This window comes from Hippocampus zosterae, chromosome 2 (genome assembly GCF_025434085.1).
Source record: "Hippocampus zosterae strain Florida chromosome 2, ASM2543408v3, whole genome shotgun sequence".
In the NCBI taxonomy this organism is placed as follows: domain Eukaryota; kingdom Metazoa; phylum Chordata; class Actinopteri; order Syngnathiformes; family Syngnathidae; genus Hippocampus; species Hippocampus zosterae.
Window position 1 is genome coordinate 4,857,552 of NC_067452.1, and position 22,171 is coordinate 4,879,722.

General features: G+C 43.4%; 1 protein-coding gene across 4 annotated transcripts in view; it reads left to right on the top strand.

The window, feature by feature from the left end:
* LOC127596342 (lysine-specific demethylase 6A-like) overlaps positions 1-22,171 on the top strand; it is a 36,077-nt gene that overhangs the window by 3,059 nt on the left and 10,847 nt on the right. Inside the window, exons 3-18 of one of the 4 annotated variants that reach the window (XM_052058699.1) lie at positions 7,011-7,119; positions 7,263-7,312; positions 7,400-7,476; positions 10,567-10,687; positions 10,772-10,826; positions 12,658-12,692; positions 13,219-13,312; positions 13,393-13,519; positions 14,031-14,129; positions 15,050-15,269; positions 15,968-16,105; positions 18,537-18,668; positions 18,763-18,834; positions 19,101-19,202; positions 19,327-19,743; positions 21,131-21,993. In XM_052058699.1, the coding sequence (XP_051914659.1) occupies positions 7,011-7,119; positions 7,263-7,312; positions 7,400-7,476; positions 10,567-10,687; positions 10,772-10,826; positions 12,658-12,692; positions 13,219-13,312; positions 13,393-13,519; positions 14,031-14,129; positions 15,050-15,269; positions 15,968-16,105; positions 18,537-18,668; positions 18,763-18,834; positions 19,101-19,202; positions 19,327-19,743; positions 21,131-21,993 (2,711 nt within the window). The remainder of the gene's footprint in view (positions 1-7,010; positions 7,120-7,262; positions 7,313-7,399; positions 7,477-10,566; positions 10,688-10,771; positions 10,827-12,657; positions 12,693-13,218; positions 13,313-13,392; positions 13,520-14,030; positions 14,130-15,049; positions 15,270-15,967; positions 16,106-18,536; positions 18,669-18,762; positions 18,835-19,100; positions 19,203-19,326; positions 19,744-21,130; positions 21,994-22,171) is intronic. The other 3 variants (XM_052058700.1, XM_052058701.1, XM_052058703.1) reach the window with 3 other exon arrangements.

The following is a 22,171-nucleotide window of genomic DNA, read 5'->3' on the forward strand; positions in this document are numbered from 1 at the left end:
ATTTAACTCAATTTGAAATGACCAGAAACACATAGCGTGATGAAAACCCCCAGCAATTGACGCCACTGGAAGCTTTTATTTCAAAAATATTTTTTCCCCAATCATCACATCTGCTCTTCACTGATAGTTTTACCGCACCTCAGAAATGCACTTGATCTGACTGGCCACCAGACTCAAGCGCTTGTACAGTGATGAGTCTGGATTCCAAGGATAGCAGAACACATTGCTATAAACTTGAAAACAAGTCGTATTCCTCCACGGCTGAAGGCAAAAACAGAAAGAGGTTGCAGAGGTCGGCTGAAGTTTCACCTCCACATGCTTGATCATCCAGTCACAAGTCTAATCATGGTTGAATGACATGTGGCCTACTACAAACCCAATTCCCGGTGTAATTTGGATTTTGTCCATCCATTTTCTAATACACTTAACCTCGCAAGGGTTGCAGGTGTCCTGGAGCCTATCCTTGCTGTCATCGGTTCAGCAGAGGACACCCTGAACCGATTTGCTAGTCAGTCGCAGGTCACACATAGACAAAGAACCATTCGCACTCACAATCACACCGAGGGACAATTTGGCGTGCTGAATCAACCTGACATTTATGTTTTTGGAATGTGGGAGGAAACTGGAGTACCCGGAGAAAACCCACGCACAAGCACAGGGAGGACATGCAAACTCCAGACAGGAAGGCCAGAACCCTGCGCCCCGGCACCGTGAAGCCGATGTGCTAGCCAGTCATACTATTGTGTTAAACATAAACAAACAGAATACAATGATTTGCAAATCTTATTCAACTTATATTTCAATACACTACGGTACAAAGACAAGATGTTGAAACTGAAAGAACAAGATTATTTTTAGCAAATAATCATTAGTTTCTAATTTTATGGCTGTAACACATTTCAAAAAACTTGTCTTGTTTACAACTGTCTAACATCACCTTTCTTTTAACAATCATAAAAAAATATCTTGGAACCGAGGATATTGTTGAAACTTTGTAGGTGGAATTCTTTCCCATTCTTGCTTGATGCTCAGCTTCAGCTGTTCAACATTCTGGGGTCTCCATTATCCGCTTTTACGCTTCACAATCCAGCACCCATTTTCAATGAGAGACAGGTCTGGACTGCAGGCAGGACAGTCTTGTACCCACTCAATTACCCACTCAATTTTACTACGCTGTCGTAACATGCAGAATGTGGTTTGGCATTGTCTTGCTGAAATAAGGAGAGGTGTCCATGAAAAAGATGTTGCTTGGGTGGCAGCATATGGCATCTTTCAGTATTAATGGTGACTTCACAGATGTGTCTGTAAAATGTGGACTCGCACCACAAAACGCTTTTACACTTTGCATTAGTATATCTTTGATGAGCTCAGTCCCATAGAAGCCGTCGGTGTTTCTTGGTGTTGTTGATAAATGGCTTTCAAGTTGCATTTACGGATGGAGCACTGAACTGTATCGACTGTATTTTATGTGTCCCTGAGCCCATGTGGTGATATCCTTTACACATTGATGTCAGTTTTTGATCCAGTGCTGCCTGAGGTATCGAAGGTCACGGGTATTCGTGTTGGTTTTCAGGGTTGTCGCTGACATATGCAGTGATTTTTGCAGATTCTCTGAACATTTTGATATTATGGATCGCAGATGATGACATCCCTAAATTCCTTGCAGTTGTATGTTGAAGGACATTATCCTTAAACTGTTTGACTATTTTCTCACACAGTTGTAACCAAAGAGGTGAACCTTGCTCCATCTTTCTTTGCTTGTGAATGACCATTCAGGGAAGCTTCTTTTATACTCATTCATGGCACCCACCTGTTCCCAGTTAGCCTGTTAACCTATGGGATGTTGCAAACGGGTGTTTGATGAGCATTACTCAACTTTGTCTTTTTTTTTGTCACCTGACCCAGCTTGTTTGGAAAGTATTGCTGTCATAAAATTCTAAGTTCATTATTATTTGCTAAAATAAAAAAAAAGTTTATTAGTATGAAGATTTCTTAACTTGTCTTTGTCGCTAAATCAATTCAATATAAGGTGAATGTGATTTGCAAATCAGTGTATTCTATTGGATTTGTAGAAGTCCGAAAATCATTTTATTTTCGTCCCCCCCCAAAAAACATTTATTACAGTCTGTATGTTATTTATTGAAATCTAGCGGATCTTTAATTAAGACAATGAACGGTTAATGTCGGGGCAATCATGTCAAATAGACAGGGGTTTTTTTTTTTTTTTTAGAATAATAATAATAATAATACATTTCATTTATAAGCGCCTTTCAAAATACTCAAGGACACTTTACAACCAAAACAAGAATAATAAAACCACATATAAAATTATAAATAATCACGGGAGAGAGAAATTTAAACTGAATAGCGATTTTAAATAGTTGATGCCGGCAACATGACATGAAGTCAGTGTTGCTATAGCAGTACACAAACCAGTGGCGTGCGGTGAGGTGCATGGTTGGTGAGGCACTGACTCCTTTAGTGTCAGATTTAAAAATATATAAAGCAAAAAAGGGTAGCTTATTCAATTGGCTAAACATTATATTTGCGACATGCAGATATACGGCAAGCAGCACGAGCCAGTTGCATGTATCAACCCAGTTTGTGATGATTGCAATGGGCATTCAGAAGTGAGGATCTGCCTCACCTGCCTCCCCTGACAGGACGTCTCCACATATTTACTTAAATCTTGAATTATAAAACCTTCTACAGCCATCTCGTTACCTTTGCGTGCCGCGTCCTAGACACATGATTTTTCCGCGGGACGCACAGTTCCAAATAATGTGCGTTTTTGGGACGCAAGGAAATTTCTCAGTCAAAACAACAACAACAAAAAAAACAACGGTAATTTTTTTTTCTCCAGTAACGATTGCATTTAGACCATTGCCGCCATTGCTGTTTTGCTCTCGCGTTAAGTAATCTCGTGTGACGAGATTTCCGTTCTCCTGAGACGAGATCGGCCTTCACCTCGCGGCAAGCAGACGATTGCCAAGTTGTGTAACGTTAAAACAAGTGTTGCGAAAGTTTATTGCGGAGATTAACTTTTCTTGTGATGGCGGCGCAGACACCCGCAGCGGCTCCTTTTGTTTTGAGAGGGAAGAAATTTCATCTATGCTCTATGTTTTACATACAGTACATTTGACAATAAAGTTTATCCAATCCAATCCAATATCACAGAGGAAACAGCTAAAGTTGGATTTTTTTTTTGCGATGATAAGTTGTTGACTTTGAGAAGGCCTTGCATCATTGGAAGCAGGGTAAAGAGAGGAGAATTTATGAACTCAAAGACTGAACCATGGGATGAAATAACCATCCGGCGGCAATTATCTGACTGGGAGGGAGGGTGAGGGCAAGATATGCACATAGACACATGCATTTGTGTGTCATAAGTGAGCGAACTGTCATAGAAATACTGTACAGTATATGTGGTACAAGGGCTGGACGATATGACAAAGTATTTCATTTGAAATATATACACACACAGTCAAACCTCGGTTTTCGAACGTCTCTGTTCTCGAGCGATACACACAGTACATTTGACAATAACGTTTAATCAATCCAATCCAAATCGGTTTCCGACCAACCATTTCAAGTTTTTTATGCCTTGGATTGCGACCGAAAATCAGTTCTCGACCAAACTGAGTGCACTTGAATGCACAACTCGACTCCTCTTGCCTTCCTTCTCGTGAAGCGTTCCACTGTGAGCACACGTGTTCAATAAAGATTTTTTTTAAAAAGAGCGTCCAATGTCAGTGGACGTGTTCAATAAAGATGGGAAAAAAAGCGTCCAATGTCAGCGAACGTGTTCAATAAAGATAAATAAAAAAGGCACCGTGTTTGTTTACATCTATGCAAATCGGACTGTTATTTTTGCATTGTGCATCAGCCCCTAATCATGGCACCAGAGAAAGCAAGTGGAAATAGTAAAGCTGGTGAAAAAAATAGGAAAGTAGTGCGCAAAACTATTGAATTGAAGAAAGATTTGATAGCGAAATCTTAATCAGGCGTATGTGTGTCCGTGTTGGGTAAGGAGTTTGGCATGCCAAAATCGATGATCAGCAGCATCCTAAAAAAAGAAAGACTATCTTAAAGTCACTGATGTGGCTAAAGGATCTCGTGTGTTGAGCAAACATTTGCCACAAATATTAGAGGAAGTGGAGAACCTTTTGCTTATTTTCACAAGTGAGAAACAGCTAGCTGGGGACAGTCTGAGCCAAGATACGATTTGTGGCAAAGCAAGACTATTGTATGGAGATTTGATAAAGTGGTTCAGAAAATGGATGGAGGGATGTTATCTTGTACCATAGATTAGGGTTGCAGAGAAACACTAATTGTTGAAGCTTCATACATGGAATTCTTTCCCATTCTTGCCTGATGTGCAGCTTCAGCTGTTCAACAGTCTCCATTGTCAGCATTTACGCTTCACATTCCGGGAGACAGGTCTGGACTGCAGGCAGGTGTTGCTGACAAATGTCATTACTTTGCATCGTAGACTTTTAAGTTGCACTAAGGGATGTAGCACCAAACTGTATTTACTGCCATTGGTTTTCTGAAGTGCTCTGAAGCCCGTGTGGTTATAGCCTTTACACGTTATTGTTGGTTTTAGATGGAGTGCCGCCTGAGGGATGGAAGGTCATGAGCATTCAGGGTTGGTTGTTGGCCTTGCCGCTTACATGCAGTGATTTCCCCAGATTCTCTGAACCTTTTGATGATATTATGGACCATAGATGATGATGGTGAACCTCACCCCATCTTTGCTTGTGAATGACTGAGCAATTCAGGGAATCTCCTTTTGTGTGTGTGCGTGTGTGCACGTGTGCGCGGCTCAAGTTAAGGCAGAGCTGGTACCACATTGACCTTGCGCCATGATGTTCATGTATTCTGTAAATCGAACCGACTCACTTTCTTTTACAGGAAACATACTTAGAGTCCCATTAAGAATATAACTGTTACCATGGTCAAGCATTCATTCATAAAAAGCTGCATAGGAGAATGATGTACGTATAGCTGATGGAGTGGGGCCACTTTAGTTTGAGACACTCATAGATTATTTTGAAGTACCGTCTGTGGTCCATGTTGACCTGTCCTGCAATAGCATGCTGCAGTTTCCTCTGTTAGAACAAAAACACATTTTTACACCATCTATCTAAACCAGTGGTTCTTAAACAGAGTTCGATCGAACCCGTCTCAGGGGTTTGACAGAGCCTCTGCTATGGAGGTTAAGATACACCCTACTCAACATGTCAATTAGTTATGACACGCCCGCTTGGCCATCACTGGCTGCAGACAATCACATTACATTGCTTGTCCAATCAGTGCTGCGGCAAATTTAGTTCTCTGTCGTCAACGTGTGACGGTCGTAATGTACCCAATGTGTTTGTTTGTTTGTTTATTTACTGCTATTTTTAAAAAAAACTTTACTAGTTGACTATTTTTTTGGTCCGACCATCTTTACTTCACTTCTCCTTCTCTTCTGCTGCTTTGTGAATGGTTGTCACCTCATGTCTTTTTAATGTGTCCAGCCTGTAGTTGGTTGATGGCTGTCTCAAAAGGAAGGCAGCGGGTGCCTGCTCTTTTGGGACGCAGTGCTTTTGGCATGAATTACAATGCATGCCTTCCTCAGTATGCCCACTTAAATTCATTTAGCCACTGCTTGTCAAAGCCCCTGGCTCGTTTGTTTTTAAAACGATATGAAAAGAGGAAAAGAAAATAATTCGATTGTGTGTTCATGCACAGACGTGCAGAACTCTCAGTGAAGGTTAAAAAATCAACTGTTGCGCAGCAAAATATTAAGTGATGGATCACAGTTTTTGTCAAGGTCTGGTTCTTGAGTTTTAAGAATTCTGTTGAACCACAATTCAGAAGCAATGTCTGATTTTCATAATTTTTTTAAATAATTTTTTTCTTTACTCAGATTCACATTGCTTCTGTGACCTTTTTTTCATAAACAAAGGTGATGCCATTTTTTCCCCCATGTGTGTATTATTTATTAAATATTGAAAGACTAAGAATGTTTTCATTCATTCATTCATCTACCGTACCGCTTGATCCTCACTAGGGTCGCGGGGGGTGCTGGAGCCCATCCCAGCCGTCTGCGGGCAGTAGGCGGGGGACACCCTGAATCGGTTGCCAGCCAATCGCAGGGCACACATAGACGAACAACCATCCACGCTTACACTCACACCGAGGGACAATTTAGAGTGTTCAACCAGCCTGCCATGCATATTTTTGGAATGTGGGGGGAAACCGGAGCACCCGGAGAAAACCCACGCAGGCCCGGGGAGAACATGCAAACTCCAGACAGGGAGGCCGGAGCTGGAATCGAACCCGGTACCTCTGCACTGTGAAGCCGACGTGCTAACCACTGGACTACCGGGCCGCCCTATACATATATATATATATATACTGTATATCACCAATCTCCATTCAATATTGTGATAATTATTGTATCATGAGGTTCATCATGTCATCATATCGTATTGTGACGTTTTAACATCGTTAAATCCCTCGTCTAGAAGCTACGTGGTGGCCTGACACAGTGCAAGACAGGTCCGGGCCATCGGGCCACCGTTCATGATGGACCCTGCTTCAAGCTGACGAAGATCCTTCAAAATATGTGCAGCTGTGGGTGAATTAAGTCCTGGGACGTCTATAACTAATGGAATCCCAATGAAGACAGGACTGCAAAAACAGTACAATCAGTTCACACCACAGAACAGTGACATTTCACCAGCCAACATTAAATGTGGCTTCTTCAAGCTTCCTTCTGTCAATAATTAGGATGCCATTTAATGCACATCAAAGATAGAGAGTTCTTGGAGTTTAAATGTGCCTGCCAGGGATACGAAATATATTCTGGTGTCCGGCTGAAGTAACACTAATGGCAACTTGTTCACGGTCTGGAAGCAGTTCTGCATGACTTTGCACTCTCTGGTTCAGCCTTTGTACCTGTTTTCTCTTAGGATATCAGGGACATTTTTTAATCACGTGTGCGCATATGTTCCCCTCAGGCTGTGCGCTGCTACGATTCACTCATCCTCAAGGCGGAGGGAAAAGTAGAGCCAGAGGTGTTTTGCCAACTCGGCCACTTCAACCTCCTCTTGGAGGCTTATCCAAAAGGTGAGTCTGGACTGAGGGGCTCCCCTTTCATTGGTTCATTTAAAATCATCCGCTTCCTATGCTAAGCTTTCCTTCGTGTGCTTTGGTTCATGTAATATGCCGTCTCAAAACTGTGATCCTCCCTCTTTTTCTCCCAATTACAGCATTATCGGCATACCAGAGGTACTACAGTTTACAGTCAGACTACTGGAAGGTGAGCCAGCACAACCATGCTCACATGGTGCCAAGGATTAAAGTTAGACTGATGGGCTTTATTCTGTTTTACTCATCCAAATAAAAGTCTTCTCATCACACACAGAATGCTGCCTTTCTGTATGGTCTGGGAATGGTCTACTTCCACTACAACGCCTTTCAGTGGTGAGTCATGTTGAATGTTATCTTTTATTCAGCGGCTGTTTAATACAGAACCACATAAAAATTTTGCAGGTGATGATAAGCCCCACGCATGCCCATGAGCTCATCTATTAGCACGATGACAAGATTTCTGAAAAATGACAGTGTGTCAAAATGTTGCATCCGGTCAGAATGCCCACAAAATGTTTTAATGTAAAGCAATACAAGTATATTGGTAAAATCTCTACAGTGAATCAATAATCATGAAAAAAAATAAACAATCTGATTTCTTCAGAAAGATGTGCAATTCAGTTTTTCATCTGAATGTGAGCATCAAAACTGATCACCATTATGCAGACAAAGCCGCAAATGTTTTGAGGAACTGAAAAATACTACACTTTAAAAGGTATTTAAATCATGAATATCAAGGAATTATTTTTACTTGGCAACATGTACATAATTGTCAAATCTTAAATTGACTTCCAAACTGTCCAAACTAATTGTTTAAACTAAAGAAAAATTATTAAATATATAAACCGGACAAAGTGATCACTGGCTTTGTTCGTGTACGAATTGTAAGGTGTTTTCCTGGCCCAAATTTAGGTAGAGGCGGTGCCGTAATGACCATTCACATGTGTGTGCCTGCGGTGCTCCCCCCACTAGGTCAACCAAACCATTTTATGTTGAAATATGTACTTATATTTTATTACAACCAGAATTTCTTGAGGAGAACATGCTTTGGATTAATATACGCACCCCAAAACTCAGCCTTCAAAAGCTTTTTTTTTCCCGATGAACTTAAATACACTCCCACCTGATTCGCTGGTATCCATGCATAAAAGAAGTATTCTTCGCATAGTCATTCGATCCATTAGGATTTCTTGTCTTCAGTTGTGTACTTTTGTGACAAAAAGTACACAACTGAACACAAAAGTTCTCTTGCTTTGCTCGGAGATTTGGCTAAGGACAATCAGAACAATCACCACTTTCTGTAATGTGAAACCCGCGGGTCAAATGAATTCACAACAACCCCCTCCCCCCAAAAGAAAACAAACCCCCACACAAACAGCAGAATGTCACGGATTTGCGCCGGTTACCGTTGATTGAGTTTGTCTGAAACGAGACTGAAATGTGGCACCGCTCACAAATATGAATACGTTTCTATACAATTTCATCAAAGGAACTGGGTACGAGCTTAAAATAAATTTTGGGGCTTTATTGCTGGAGCCTATCCCAGCCGTCTTCGGGCAGTAGGCGGGGAACACCCTGAACCGCTTGCCAGCCAATCGCAGGGCACGCAGAGAAGGACAACCATCCGCACTCCCACTCACACCTCGGGAGAATTTAGAGTGTTCAATCAGCCTGCCATGCATGTTTTTAGAATGTGGGAGGAAACCGGAGTACCCGGATCAAAAACCCACACAAGGCACGCGGAGAACATGCAAACTCCACACAGGGAGGCCGCAGCTGGAATTGAACCTATGCACTGGGAGGTGGACGCGCTAACCACTCGCCCACCGGCGCGCCCGATCGAAGAATCAATCAAAAAATAACGGAAAAAAAATAAGTAAAAAGACCAAGATATGCATCAATGTGAACTGAGTGATGACAGCTTTGCACAAAATGCGATGAGCCGGAAACAAAGGACTTGTTTTGGAAGCGACTTCTTACTGTCTGGGGAAACCACTTTTATCCAAAAGATGACATAGTGTAAGACACGTTTGTTTTTAATTAGTGCCGTTTGCTTTTTCCTCGCCATTCTCCCCGACCCATTTCAGGAGACTTGCAAAGGCATCATAATTCTGGGTGGCCAGCAAGACTGTAAAGTGATTGATAGGTTGATCAACAAATTTTAATTTTAAAAAAGTGGCCAAAGAACTACTGGAGCAATGACAATGTAGGGCACCAATCCACATACAATACATGGGCCAAGTAGGAAATCCTACCGTGCGCAATGTACACCACGATACAGCATCGAATTGCAAACAATAACGCTGGGCTAAAAACTAGCAAACTGCACTTTTCTTTATTTAACAGTGAGCACGGAGTCCCAATTGGGACTCAGTTTGCTCTTGAATGGCATTTTTCCATCCATCAAATTGTTGTGCTCTCAATGCCCTCTTTTCTTATCTTGTCCTTCCACGCAAACATGGTTTTAAATTACATTTTTGTTTCATCAGGTAACATGACAATGAAAATGAATAGTTCAACTAAAACTGATATTATGGTGTCAGAGCTTGAGTGTTTCTCAAATGTTTATAGTTTTGTACAAAGAAAGATTATTTTTTTTAACTGTAAGAAAACAAGGATGGACAAGAAACATTTGTACACATCATGACCGATGAATGGTTAGTAAAAGAAGAGATGGGTTTTTTTTTGTACAGTGTCCGATTCGTATCTCAGCAAACTGAATCAAAATGACTTTCATCGTATTTCAGTGCATCCTGCAATTGGCTGGCAACCGGTACCCCACTGACTGCCTAATGACAGCTGGGATCGGCTCCAGCACGCCCGCGACCCTTGTGAGGATGAGCGGATTAGAAAATGGATGGATTTCAGTGCTTGCCATACCAACTAACTACCATGTTCTTTAAACAAATATGGAAATGATAGTCAAATATAAATCAAATGCAGTTTTATGTAAAACAGATTCAAAATTATATGGCGGCCATAAAACCAGCAATGGGGGACCCAGAAAGAGTTCCTTTTTATCCTGAACTCTGAAACACCTTTGACTTTACAGTCCCCTGCATTTCTGCTATACTCACATGCACCCCAAAACTGTGATGCAGCAGGTGGGAAATGTGGACAAAAAATGAGGTGGGCGGTTGCCGAATTACCCGACTAATCACTGCATAAGTTGATGGGAAAATCCATTCTAAAAATATTTGTTGCTGACAGCCCTTCTCCTTATGTTAAATGTTTAAAATGTGCGGTACATTTGCACAGTACTGTGGTTGGCCTTCCATACTGAGTGCTGTCCGTCTCCTTTACCACCACTGAGGAAGATCAAGCTTTCGCCTAAACTGTCACGTTCTTATTGTTAAACTTCTTTGCATCATCTTGTTGAAACAGCCCTGCGTTTTGCCACTCCTCTTACCTCTTTACCCCCAGGGCGATCAAAGCATTCCAGGAAGTGTTGTACATTGATCCAGGATTTTCCCGAGCCAAGGAGATCCACCTTCGCCTGGGTCTCATGTTCAAGGTCAACACAGACTACGAGTCAAGCCTAAAGGTAGACCCACCCCCAAATTTGCAAAGTCACTGTGAACAAGTGAAGGCAGCTGAAGTGCCTTTCCTAATTTCTGTTCTCTTACAGCATTTTCAGCTAGCTTTGATTGACTCCAATCCCTGCACTTTGTCCAAAGCTGAAAGTAAGTTCAGCCCTCATTATCTCTTTACTTGAAATGTTGAAAGTGACTACAGTGAAACTCCTCTAGAACGAAACCTACGTGGTCGAAAATACCCCCTAATGTGAAAAAATCTTAATGCATTCACACCATTCCCATTCTCCTGTCCCCATACGACGAAAAAAAAAACCCTGTTGCGTGATACAAAATAATTTTCTCTGCTCCAGCCACGCAAAGACACTACAACGAAGTCTAATCCATCAACGACCTCTACTGCTTCGTTTGGAAACGGCAACAGCAACCACCGCACTGGTTTACATAGTGAACGATGTTTATTTCGGTCACAGCTGCGAGTTTCCTGAACGCAACATACTCATAGCTGCTCTGCCATTGGATTACTGAGCATCATCCTGACCTTCGATTGGCCAAGAGGGACCTCACTGTCTATGTGTGTAGATACTGTAGCTAGATCTGTGGAAGATAGAGTGGAATGCAATCGATTAGCCGCTCAGAGTAAATTGCTTATGGCTTGACGGACGTTCAAATAACGGACGTTTCCTGGAATGCTTTACTTGTTATCATGCTAAAAACCTTACGCTAACTGGAGCGCTAATTAGAGAGAAGCGCTCCAGTTAGCATAAGGTTTTTAGCCTTCGAGAGCTAACTATGGCCATCGAGGACTATGAAGCGTCCCGTGGCTGGCTTAAAAGTTCATTGCATGACATCAGCTGAGCAACGCTGTCTTGAGTGGCAAGTGGTCCAGTTAGAGACGGTGAGATGGTGGAAAGAAAAGCCACCGGGTCCAGGAAGTATTTCTTATTGTTAGATTCAGACGAGGATGGACGTTGCATTGCTAAAATGGCTACAAAACGGACCTTTGGATGTCAAGCTAAGACAAGAGCAGCTCTGATGCTGGAAGAGAGGGTAAAAGTGATCAAAATGAAAGACGGAACAAGCAAAATAAAAGACATTATCCAAGAAATTGATCTAAGTGAATGGTGATCGTACACTGACAATATGAAGTGTCAAATAAGTGTGTGCTCATGCTTATGCACTATTGGAATAAAAATAGACTACACATACGTTTGTGTGTGCATGTACACATACGTGTGTGTGTTTGTGTGTGTCCGTGCTTACATCTGAGATCCAATTTGCTACAGTGAAAAACCCCCTGTTGTGAAAAATATCTTGCTGCAAACATGATTTTGTTGTAGAGGAGTTTCACTGTACCTATCTCAGATCATCTTAAGGTGTTATGGACGGTAAATACTGGACAGAGGATAGCACTTTGACCTAAAAAAAACCAAAAACAATCATATACTGCATGTCATTAGAATTCCTACTCGCGCGCACACACACACGCTGCAGAATCGTGTTTTTTGACCCGGGTTGAATAGTTGTAGACATACTGAAGCATCCTCATTTCCCCTACCTGCTATGTGTGACCTTGGAGAGAGCCTTATCCATTTTTGCCCAGCCTCTGTGTGTGTGTGTGTGTGTGTGTGTGTGTGTGTGCGTGTGTGTGTGTATGTGTGTGTGTGAGAGACCTCTTCTCACATGCACACACGACTAAGGACAGCCCCCATCCTTTTTCCTCACCCGCTCGCTCTCTCTCCATCCCTAGCTCTATCTGCTGAGAGTCACTCAGGCAGTTCAGATCAGACACTGCGGCGTTCGGCGCGCAAGAAGGCGCTGGCTTGGCTGCCGCCCTTCTGCTCAGATTATGGCCAGTCGACCATGGGCTTCAATTTATTCACCTTGCCAAACAACTTTGCCGAAAATGTTAAGACGATGTGGAGGACTTCTAAAATGCTCTCGAGTGTTGAACCTAACTTTATTTTCTTTGCTCTTGCAGTTCAGTTCCACATTGCTCATTTATATGAGATTCAGGTAAGTGTTTTTCTTCCACTCTTGTCCTCTCCAAAGGACATAATCATTGTTTTGTTGGTATTATTTTCAATTCAAGTGAAGAGCTGCAACATTTTTTGTATAGAAATTTGTAATACATTTTTTTTAATGGTAACACAGTGAAGTCACAGAAAGCTTTATTTTCGATTCTTTCAGCCAAGTGCTGACAAATGAAAGGGGGTAAGAGGGTGCATGAGTGGGTGGCAAATGCGGGAGAGCATAGGAAATTATTCAGAGCCGATCGACAGGGTTGCCACGGAAACTAGTCCATCTCCCCCTCTTTTATATGCTGATGGTGTCTCTGTCGAGAGGTAATATCACTTTCACTGGCTGTTGAGAAGTGTCAACAATACACCTTGTGCTCTGTCAGAACAAGAGCATACTATGAAAATGTCAGTTTTATGGGTGCGTTTTAGTGGCATCCAGGGGGGTGAGCATTTGGGGAAAGGGGTGTCTAGGTTCCTCTTTTTTTCCCCCTCAATACTTCTACCCTGCTCCTCCCATCCAGAAGAGATATCGGGCTGCCAAGGAGGCCTATGAAAGCCTCCTGCAGACAGAGGATCTTCCTGCACAGGTGAAAGCCACTACCCTGCAGCAGCTTGGTAAGAAGCCGCTCAACATGCATCATTACACTGTGAGGTATATTGTGACTGACTCCCTCTGGGTGCTTTTGTCACTCCAGGCTGGATGCACCACACAGTGGAGCAGCTCGGGGACAAAGCCAGTAGGGACAGCTATGCTATCCAATGTCTGCAGAAATCTCTGGAGGCAGATCCCAACTCTGGACAGTCATGGTACTTCCTGGGCAGGTAGGCATGACGCCCTTATATTACACTTGATGTTGTAAACTTATTCTGAAACAAATGCATGTTTCCCAGTTGTTTTATTACCTCCACCAAGAAGGTCACGTTATTTTGTGGCTATGATTTTTCGTTTTTTATTGTATTGGATCGCCTGTTTTTTTTTTGTGGGGTTAGCTGGAATTTTATTTTTCGCTGAATGTTGGCTGGCGACCAATTCAGGGTGTCCCCCGCCTACTGCCCGAAGACAGTTGGGATAGGCTCCAGCACCCCCCGCGACCCTAGTGAGGATCAAGCGGCTCGGAAGATCAATGAATGAATGAAGGAATGTTTTTTTTAGGGGGGTGTGGGGGCGTTGGGCAGGGTTCGCTAAGAATTTCATAATATGTTGAAAAATTACATTTAATATTTGATCTGAACACGTGTGCTAGATGGTGAATGTCTGAGGCTTAGTGAAACACTGCACTCTCTAAATACTCTTCGTTACCTATACAACCCTGAAAGCTGGTCTCTCCTGCAGGTGCTACTCTAGTATTGGAAAGGTCCAGGATGCCTTCATCTCCTATCGGCAATCCATCGATAAATCTGAGGCCAGCGCAGATACCTGGTGCTCTATAGGGTAAACACTAATTTCTTTAAAGTACATATGTTTGTTGCAGGGAGGATTTGGTTTGTCATTTTTGTTTCCCTCAGCTTTTAAGGATAGATGACAAGTAACACTACAAGTTTCCATTAAATTGATTTAAAAAAAAGATAATCATCAATTAGTGTGATCGATTTAGCAGGACAGCAATCCAAAATAAATCTGCAAATCAACTTCTGAATTTTTAAAAAAAGTTTAGGTTTTGGAGTGCAGACTTGAAACTGCATGAAATCTGTGGCATGAACTAGGCCGTTCATGCTCAAAAACCCCTCCAGTGTTGCTGAATTGAAACAACTCTGCAGGGAAGAATGAGAAAAAAAATTATTCTGTTGTGAAAGAGTCCTCGCCAGTTAGAGAAAATGCTTGATTGCACTTGTTGAGGTTGGCGTTTTGTTTCCCTAATAAATAATTACAATTTAAACACTGAATTTACTATTTACTTTGGTTATCTTTGTTTTATGATCTTAAACATTTAAGTGGGAAAACGATTTAAAACAACCCGAGAAGAGGTCAAATACTTTTTCACTCCACTGCATATATATTGTGAGGTTTCTGTACAAAATAATGCCTTACAAATGAGAATCGCTCCATTATGTAAACACTATGTCGTGAGTGCATGTCACTGTCCAGACTAGGCTTTATTCAACTTTGGTTGCTGGTTGGGCCCATGCTTGTCTGGTAGCCAAAATAGAATCATTTCAACAGCATGGTGTCTTTTTTTAAATCCGGCGTAGTGTTCATGGCACATGGACACCACCACGTGAATCGGGTATCAATTAGAGTCACAAGGACTCTACTGATTTTTTCAGATATTGTTTTGCTACCGTTTCCATCGCTTTGGGGTTTCCTGTCTGAACCACGCCGTACACTTTATTCTCTCCTGCATCTTGCCCCAGGGTGCTGTATCAGCAGCAGAACCAGCCCATGGATGCGCTGCAGGCTTACATTTGTGCTGTGCAGCTGGACCACAGCCATGCTGCCGCCTGGATGGACCTGGGCACACTGTATGAGTCGTGCAACCAGCCGCATGACGCCATCAAGTGCTACATCAACGCCACACGCAGCAAGGCATGCACCAATGCCACCATGTTGACTCACCGAATAAAATGCCTGCAGGTGGGTGGAGAGAGATGCGCAGCAATTCATAGAAGACATGTGCTCCAAAAAACTGACATTCACGGTTTTGAGCACCGATACTGCTGACTAGTCAGGTTTATGTAATGTAAAAGCCACCTGTAACACAAGTACAAACATTTCTGACACATTTCCAAAAAGATGAGGAAAACAGTAAAGTGTCACACTGTAATATATCGTCACACAAAGTAGGTCCAACTGCAGTTCCGTCAGGAGCCATTTCTTTTTAAGGGCAATTTATTTCTGGCTAAACAAAAGGTTGGCATGTCGTCATCTGGGGTCCTGAGGGTCGCCATGTCATGCCATTCCTGTATTTGCTGTCACTTCTCTTCAAAACAGTTTCATGTCTACCCTGCGCATGAGTCACACTCCCACTAGTTTGTATCAAGACGGGACAGCGATGGCTTGCCCTTAAGGGCCATATTTGGGATTATTGTTACTGAGTGTCATGCAGTTGCTACCTTCCCATTTGAACCACACTTCACACATGGCCATGCAGCTCCAAGGCTCTGCTTCACTTGTGCTGTAACCTGCTTGTACCATTGCTGATCTTTTTTCTTTCTTTTTTTTTTTGTCAATATTATTTTGAGGTTATTGCAATTTTAGCAAGAAAGCGCTTTGTGTTTTCCTTTTTATTTTTTTGTTTTTTTTGTTTTTCACGTCGTTTTCCATTCCCCTAGGCTCAGTTGAGTAACCCCCAGCTCAGTAGCCCACAGAGTAAAAGTAAAATGCTCCCTCTTATTGAGGAGGCATGGAGTCTACCAATCCCGGCTGAGCTCACCTCCAGGCAGGGAGGCCTGAGCAGTGCGCCACAGCAGGTGAGAGACCAGATCCCTCCCCTTTGATCTGAGACGCTCAAAACACATAATCCTAATGTACACGCCGTCTCACCTGTCAGCACATGCACTGTTGGGTAACACTTGCGCTTGAATTCCACCTCCCACAATATTATACACCTGAAAATCTTTTGTTTATTTCTTCCAATGCTTGAGTTTGCCTCTTTCACAATCGTTTTGGGATAGCACTTTCAGATATAATATGGAGGTCAACGGCTGCTTCACAGCGCCTGTTTAGATGGTGAGGGAGTCTAGCCAAGTGTTACTCAGCCTGCCACCCCCTTTCTTTCTAGTAGTCACTCGGCTTCACCCATCTCTCGCCACTCAAGTCAAACACTAATCTCCCCTCTCCCTCACCTCACCACCCCCGCACAGAACAAGATATAGGCAGCAAGCACTTTGTCGACAAATCTGTTTAGGGGCAAACTTCACCTGATCTGTTTGAAACTCTTCCTGATTTAAGAGCCGCAGCTCTAAAGTCAAGCAACTGCAATCGGAATTCTCCAACCCATTTCATCTTGTGACAAGGGTGCCTTCAGTGAGGTTGTGCTTGGTTCAGCCTCCAACCTCCAGTCTCTTTCTTCCATCGCCCCCTAGTGTTCCATCACTTGTTCATTTACACCTGTCTCACAGTAGGAGGTTGTAGCTTTTGTATGTGCATGATCGCTGTTGTATTTTTGGACTGTCCCTTGATGTGTTGACCAGGGTCTCTTCACTGGGTCCGAATGATCCTTAAATATCATTTTCTACTGGTCATACTGTTTTTCATATTTTAGAATTTGAAGCAAGAATAATTTAACACAATTCTGCTGATGGCGTAAAATGAGATGTACACTAGCTTGATGTTTTTTTTCTTTTATCGGGGCGCTGTAGCAATTGTACTGTTGCATGCATTCAATTGATGCACTACGCACACTAACACGTTAGGGGGGCTAATGTACAGCGACAACAAAGATGGCATCAAAGTCTTCAAAGTATACTTGCTGTCTGCTCGAATTGCGTCATGCTGCCATGAATAACATTTGACCTTTATACTTTCTACAGTTATCCAAGTATCAGTGGAATGATTTTTAGGATCCATATCGGACCTAATGAGCCATTCAGCTTCACAGTACAAGTTCATGTGTCCTTTAAATTGCACGGCTAATAACGTTCGCGACTTTCAACTTGAACCAGAGCACACAAGAAAAACAATAACTGTAAAAAAAGTATTACATGAACTTGAAAGTCTGCATTTACATTTTATTGGGAAGATATAACATTATTGGGGGGGGGGGACACTCACTAAATCATAAAAAAGACATTTGATACGATCAATTTGATCACAGCTCGATCGTGTCTTCCATTGATTGTCATGACTTCAGATTCATGACGGGCATGGCTGACAGGGGAGGGCCTTACTCCCCAGAAAGGAATGAAGCAGCATCTGCTTATGGAGGGGGCGGGGTTGGAAGACGTCGAGTCGAGCATCATTGTTGCTGTTGTCTCAGTGAATGTAAACGTTCCATCTCCTTTGTAGTAACGGCTCACTGTTCAACATATTAAAATAAAAAGGCAAATTGAATTGCTGAACATGACGGGCGGCACAACACGGTGATGGCTAGCTATTACTGTGTCTTTAAAAAGTAAAAACATTTGAAATGTTGATCTTGGAAAGTACTAGCGCTGCACTATTGAATATACAGGGTGACCCAAAATGCTTGCAACACATACAGTATAAGTGCCATTTCTATTCATTTTAATTGATGATGGAGCTGTTCGCTTTATGTGGTCTACATTTGATCGCATTTCCAAAATCTCGTCCAAATGTCCACCTTACCGCCTGAGACACTATCACACCAACACAGTCCTCCATTGGAATAGCCCCGAGCTTTGCTATCATACAGTTACAGAGAGTTATTTTTCCACCAGATACTATAATTTTTAGTAGCTAGCAACTAACGGACACCAGAAACTCGTACACAAACTAATCATTTCACCAGATAGTCTTAGTATGTTATGCGCTATTTCTTTTCGGTCATTGCAACGACTGAAATCGGCAGCCCTCTTTCCACCCAGGGCTGCTATGGCACTGTGATGCTTCAGTAAAAACATGTCATGATAATTTAATAACAGTCTAGTCATAGTTAAACGTGTTCAAATTATTCCTACGTCAACATGTGTCTCTTTTTTCCCATTTCTCTTACTTTCAATCCTTTGCTTGGCTTTGTATTTCCTTTTCATTCACTTTAACAATGATTCCTTGTTTTGTTTTCCTCCCTAATTTCCCATTTTTCTCTCCACTCTGCTCTGATCTCATGCAACCATTATTCAATTACTTCTGTTACATTTACCCGCCCTTCTCTTGCTTTTTTTTACTCTTCCCTTGTTTCATTTTACCTGCGCTACTCCCCGGCTTTCTCCCGTCCTTCAGGCCTGTAAACCCAACCACGCTGCAGAAGGTGGTAGTTCAGGTCAGTCGCTGCCTCCTCACGTGACCGCGCTGGGTCAAGCGGAGGACCAGACCTGCCCAGCCAAAAGGAAACGAGCTTCCAGCCCTGCCAAGGTAAAAGTGCGAAGTATTAGTCTTTGCATGTATTTATTCTTTGACGCTACCGTCTAATGGGTCGAACTTGCCCTATTCCATGAATTCTTAACAGGTGGATTCCTGGGCCACGAATCCAGTGCAGCAGCCCGTTCCCAATTGGTACCTCTCCCCACAGAAGTTGCAGGTTGGTCATTGCATTTATTCCATTATATGGTTCCAATTATTTATTTATTTTCAGGTGGAGGGTATCAGTCAGTAGGGATATTCAAGCTTTGAAGGTTGTTATATTTTTCCCCCTTCCGAACATTAGTTTCTTTGCACACAGAAGAACATGTGACAGAACGTGCTGCTATGCATTCTGTAGGTTTACCATTTATTCCATTTCATATTCTCACTTCTGATTCCAATGCTTTTTTCCGTTTCGTTTTGTTTTACTGTTATTCGCTACAGTTGTTGGAACAGTTACGGAGTAATCGAGCCAGCTTGAAGCCTCCACAGCTGCAGATGTTGGAGCAGCTGGAAACTCAGTTCACCATGATGCAGCAGCACCAGGTAAACATGATGACTTGTGCAATACTCACACGAGCAGAAATGATGGTCATACGCTGCGCTACATTTCTATCGCACGTCTTGTTAACTTAATGACTGCTCATGGTATCTTCCCTTCCACTTGCAGATGCGGCAGAATGCGGCAGGAGGTCAGGTGCGCCCCTCCTTCCCAAATGGCCCAACTGCCAATTCCCTCCCATCCCCAAATCCCAGCCTGCATACCACGCGACCCCATTTGGGACCTCATCGGCCCCTGTGCCCCCCTCAACCTTTGGCCAATGGGCCTGTGGGTCTCGGGGCACACAGACACTCAGATTCAGTCTCCCTTCCTGTGGGTGACAGTCACAGTAGTAGTAACAGTAGTTGTAGTAGTAGTAGTAGTAGTAATAATAATCAGAAGGGGCCAACAGCCTTGGGGCCCAATAGAGATGTGCCTTATCTGCAACCTGCCGGCAGCGGCGACACAGCACTGCTACCTCACACCTGCACAAGCACGCAAACACAGGACGCCACGCCACACCCTCTGCACCTTAACGCCTCTCAGGTAAGTGATACTGCAGTTTGGATCTAGTCTTCCCACCTTATGATGAGGGGCTCAATTCCAAAAATTAATTCTTTTGACGAAGCAGACCTTAAACGAAATCCCTCGGTTGTAGGATATCACTATGAAGGCAAATTAACTGTTTGAGATCGCTGTGCACAGGCATGTACAAAGCCTTTGAGTCACATCAGCTCTTTGTTCTGTATGCAGGGAAACTTCTCTCGCGAATCAACATGAAACCACGTGTCTTTCTGCAAAGCACTGAAGCCTCAAAACATGAAATGTGTTTTTGTGTGTGTGTGTACAATTTCAATCAAATTGGGATACATTCACTCATTTTAAATTAGATGCCTGCAACACATTCCCCCAAAAAAGTGTAACAGGAGCACGTTTACCACTGTTACATCACGTTTTCTTTGGCAATACTCAATGAGTGTTTGGGAACTGTGGACAGGAGCTTTATAGGTGGAACTCTTCCTCCTTCTTGCTAGATGTACAACTTTAGTTGCTCATCAGTCCGGGGTATCCGTTGTTTGAATTTGTGTTTCATAATGCACCACATATTTTCAATGGGAGACCGGTCAGGACTGCTGGCAGATCAGTCAATGACACACAGTGTTTTACTATGAAACAACACTGTTGCAACACGTGTAAAGCGTTCTGCGTGAATGGTGCCTTCACAGATATGCAAGTTACCACCGACATTGGCACTAACACCCACGCATCCCATCACAGATGCTGGATTTTGAACTTTGCAGCAATAACAATCCAAATGGTCCTTTTCGTCTTTAGCCTGGAAGTCAAAACACAATTTGAAATGTGGATTTGTCCAAACACTTTTCCATTTTGCGCCAGTCCATCCTCCGACCCAGAGACGCTACCGCCGTATCTTGGAGTTGTTGATATATGGCTTTGGCTTATTTAAAATTGTAGACGTGGCGAAGACCTGTGTTAACTGGCAATTGTTTTCTGAAGCGTTTCTGAGCCCACGTGGCAATGACCTTCACACGGTGATGCTGCTTTTTAATGCTGTGCATCTGAGGGATCAAATTTCACAGGCATTCAATGTCGGGTTCCAGCCTTGCTGCTTATGGGCAGCGATGTTTGAATCGGGGGGGGGGGGGGGGGTCATGGCAAAACAAAGGAGCCCCCCCCCCACCCCTCTGAAATATGAAAATATAATGGGATTTTAATATGCAAAGCCACAGGTGCCAAAACTTGAGTGTGCAGGGGTTGACTGTGTATTCATTTCATTGATTATTATTGTTAAAATACAACTTCTTGCCAGCTGCAGTATAAAAATTGCCATACGTATCGGAATCAAAAATAATTCTAAGGCTGTGTTGCCTCCCCCCAGTGGTCGTAATAAGTGGGTTTCCCCTTCTTTCAGGTGCTACAGAAGCGGTCCGTTTCTCTTGTGGGCTCCAATACTGAGGGATCCACCTCTCACTCGCATCCCCCCAATTCCATTGCTCCCCCGCAGTCCAACCATCAGGTTGGACATTCCAACGTGACAACGGCCCAGCAACAGCCAGCGCACAACCACCTACCATCCCCTCCCTCGCTTCCTCCTTCCTCTACCTCAAGTGGGGCAGCACCCGGTGTGTCCGCTACCAAAGATGGCAACATTGCAGCCACCCTTGTCACCACATTCCCATCCCTTGGTAATGGCAGTTCAGCGGGCCGGGCACCTTCGCCATTGTCATCAGCAGATCTCAAAGTGGCGCAGTCCGACAACCTGGTCTGTCACACCCACTTGGGAGAGGAGGGTAAGGTGGCAGAAGGTGGCGAAAAGCAGAGCCTTAGCGCAGACAATCCAAGACTATCTGCCCTGCTAGCAGGCAGGGTGGAGGAGGGTGACAGAAAGACAGAAGGGACTGTATCGACGACATCTCCCAACAAAGTCAACAACATCCACCCGGCGGGCTTGCCCTCAACCCCCAACACACAGGGAAGCTCAGCTGCCTCCTCACCCGTCTCTGTCATATCCACGGCCACACCCTCCCCCAAATCCTTAGAACATACCCAGATCGGCAGCCACAGCCCCGCCACACCTATCACAACAACACCGGCCATCAATGGAAATGGCAAAGGGGGAATCTCTGAGGACTCTCAGAGCCCACTGAAAGCCGAGCCACCCGCTGTCACCGGTCTCAAGGCCACGCCACCCCATGGCTCCTCTTCGTCATCCTCATCGTCTTCATCATCCGTATCAATCTACCCCAGCTCCACAGATGTGCTGAAAGCCTGCAGGTGAGACAAATGTGGAGCCAATGTTCCTTTGCAAATGGCTCCCCCGAGTGGTATCTTGTAGCCACTGAAACATCAGAGATGGTTATGTAATTGCATGGCAGTCTGTTGCCATGCAGATATTTCACCCAATGTTAAGATTTATTTGATTGACTTTGTGAGAAAAAAATGGGCCGCATTT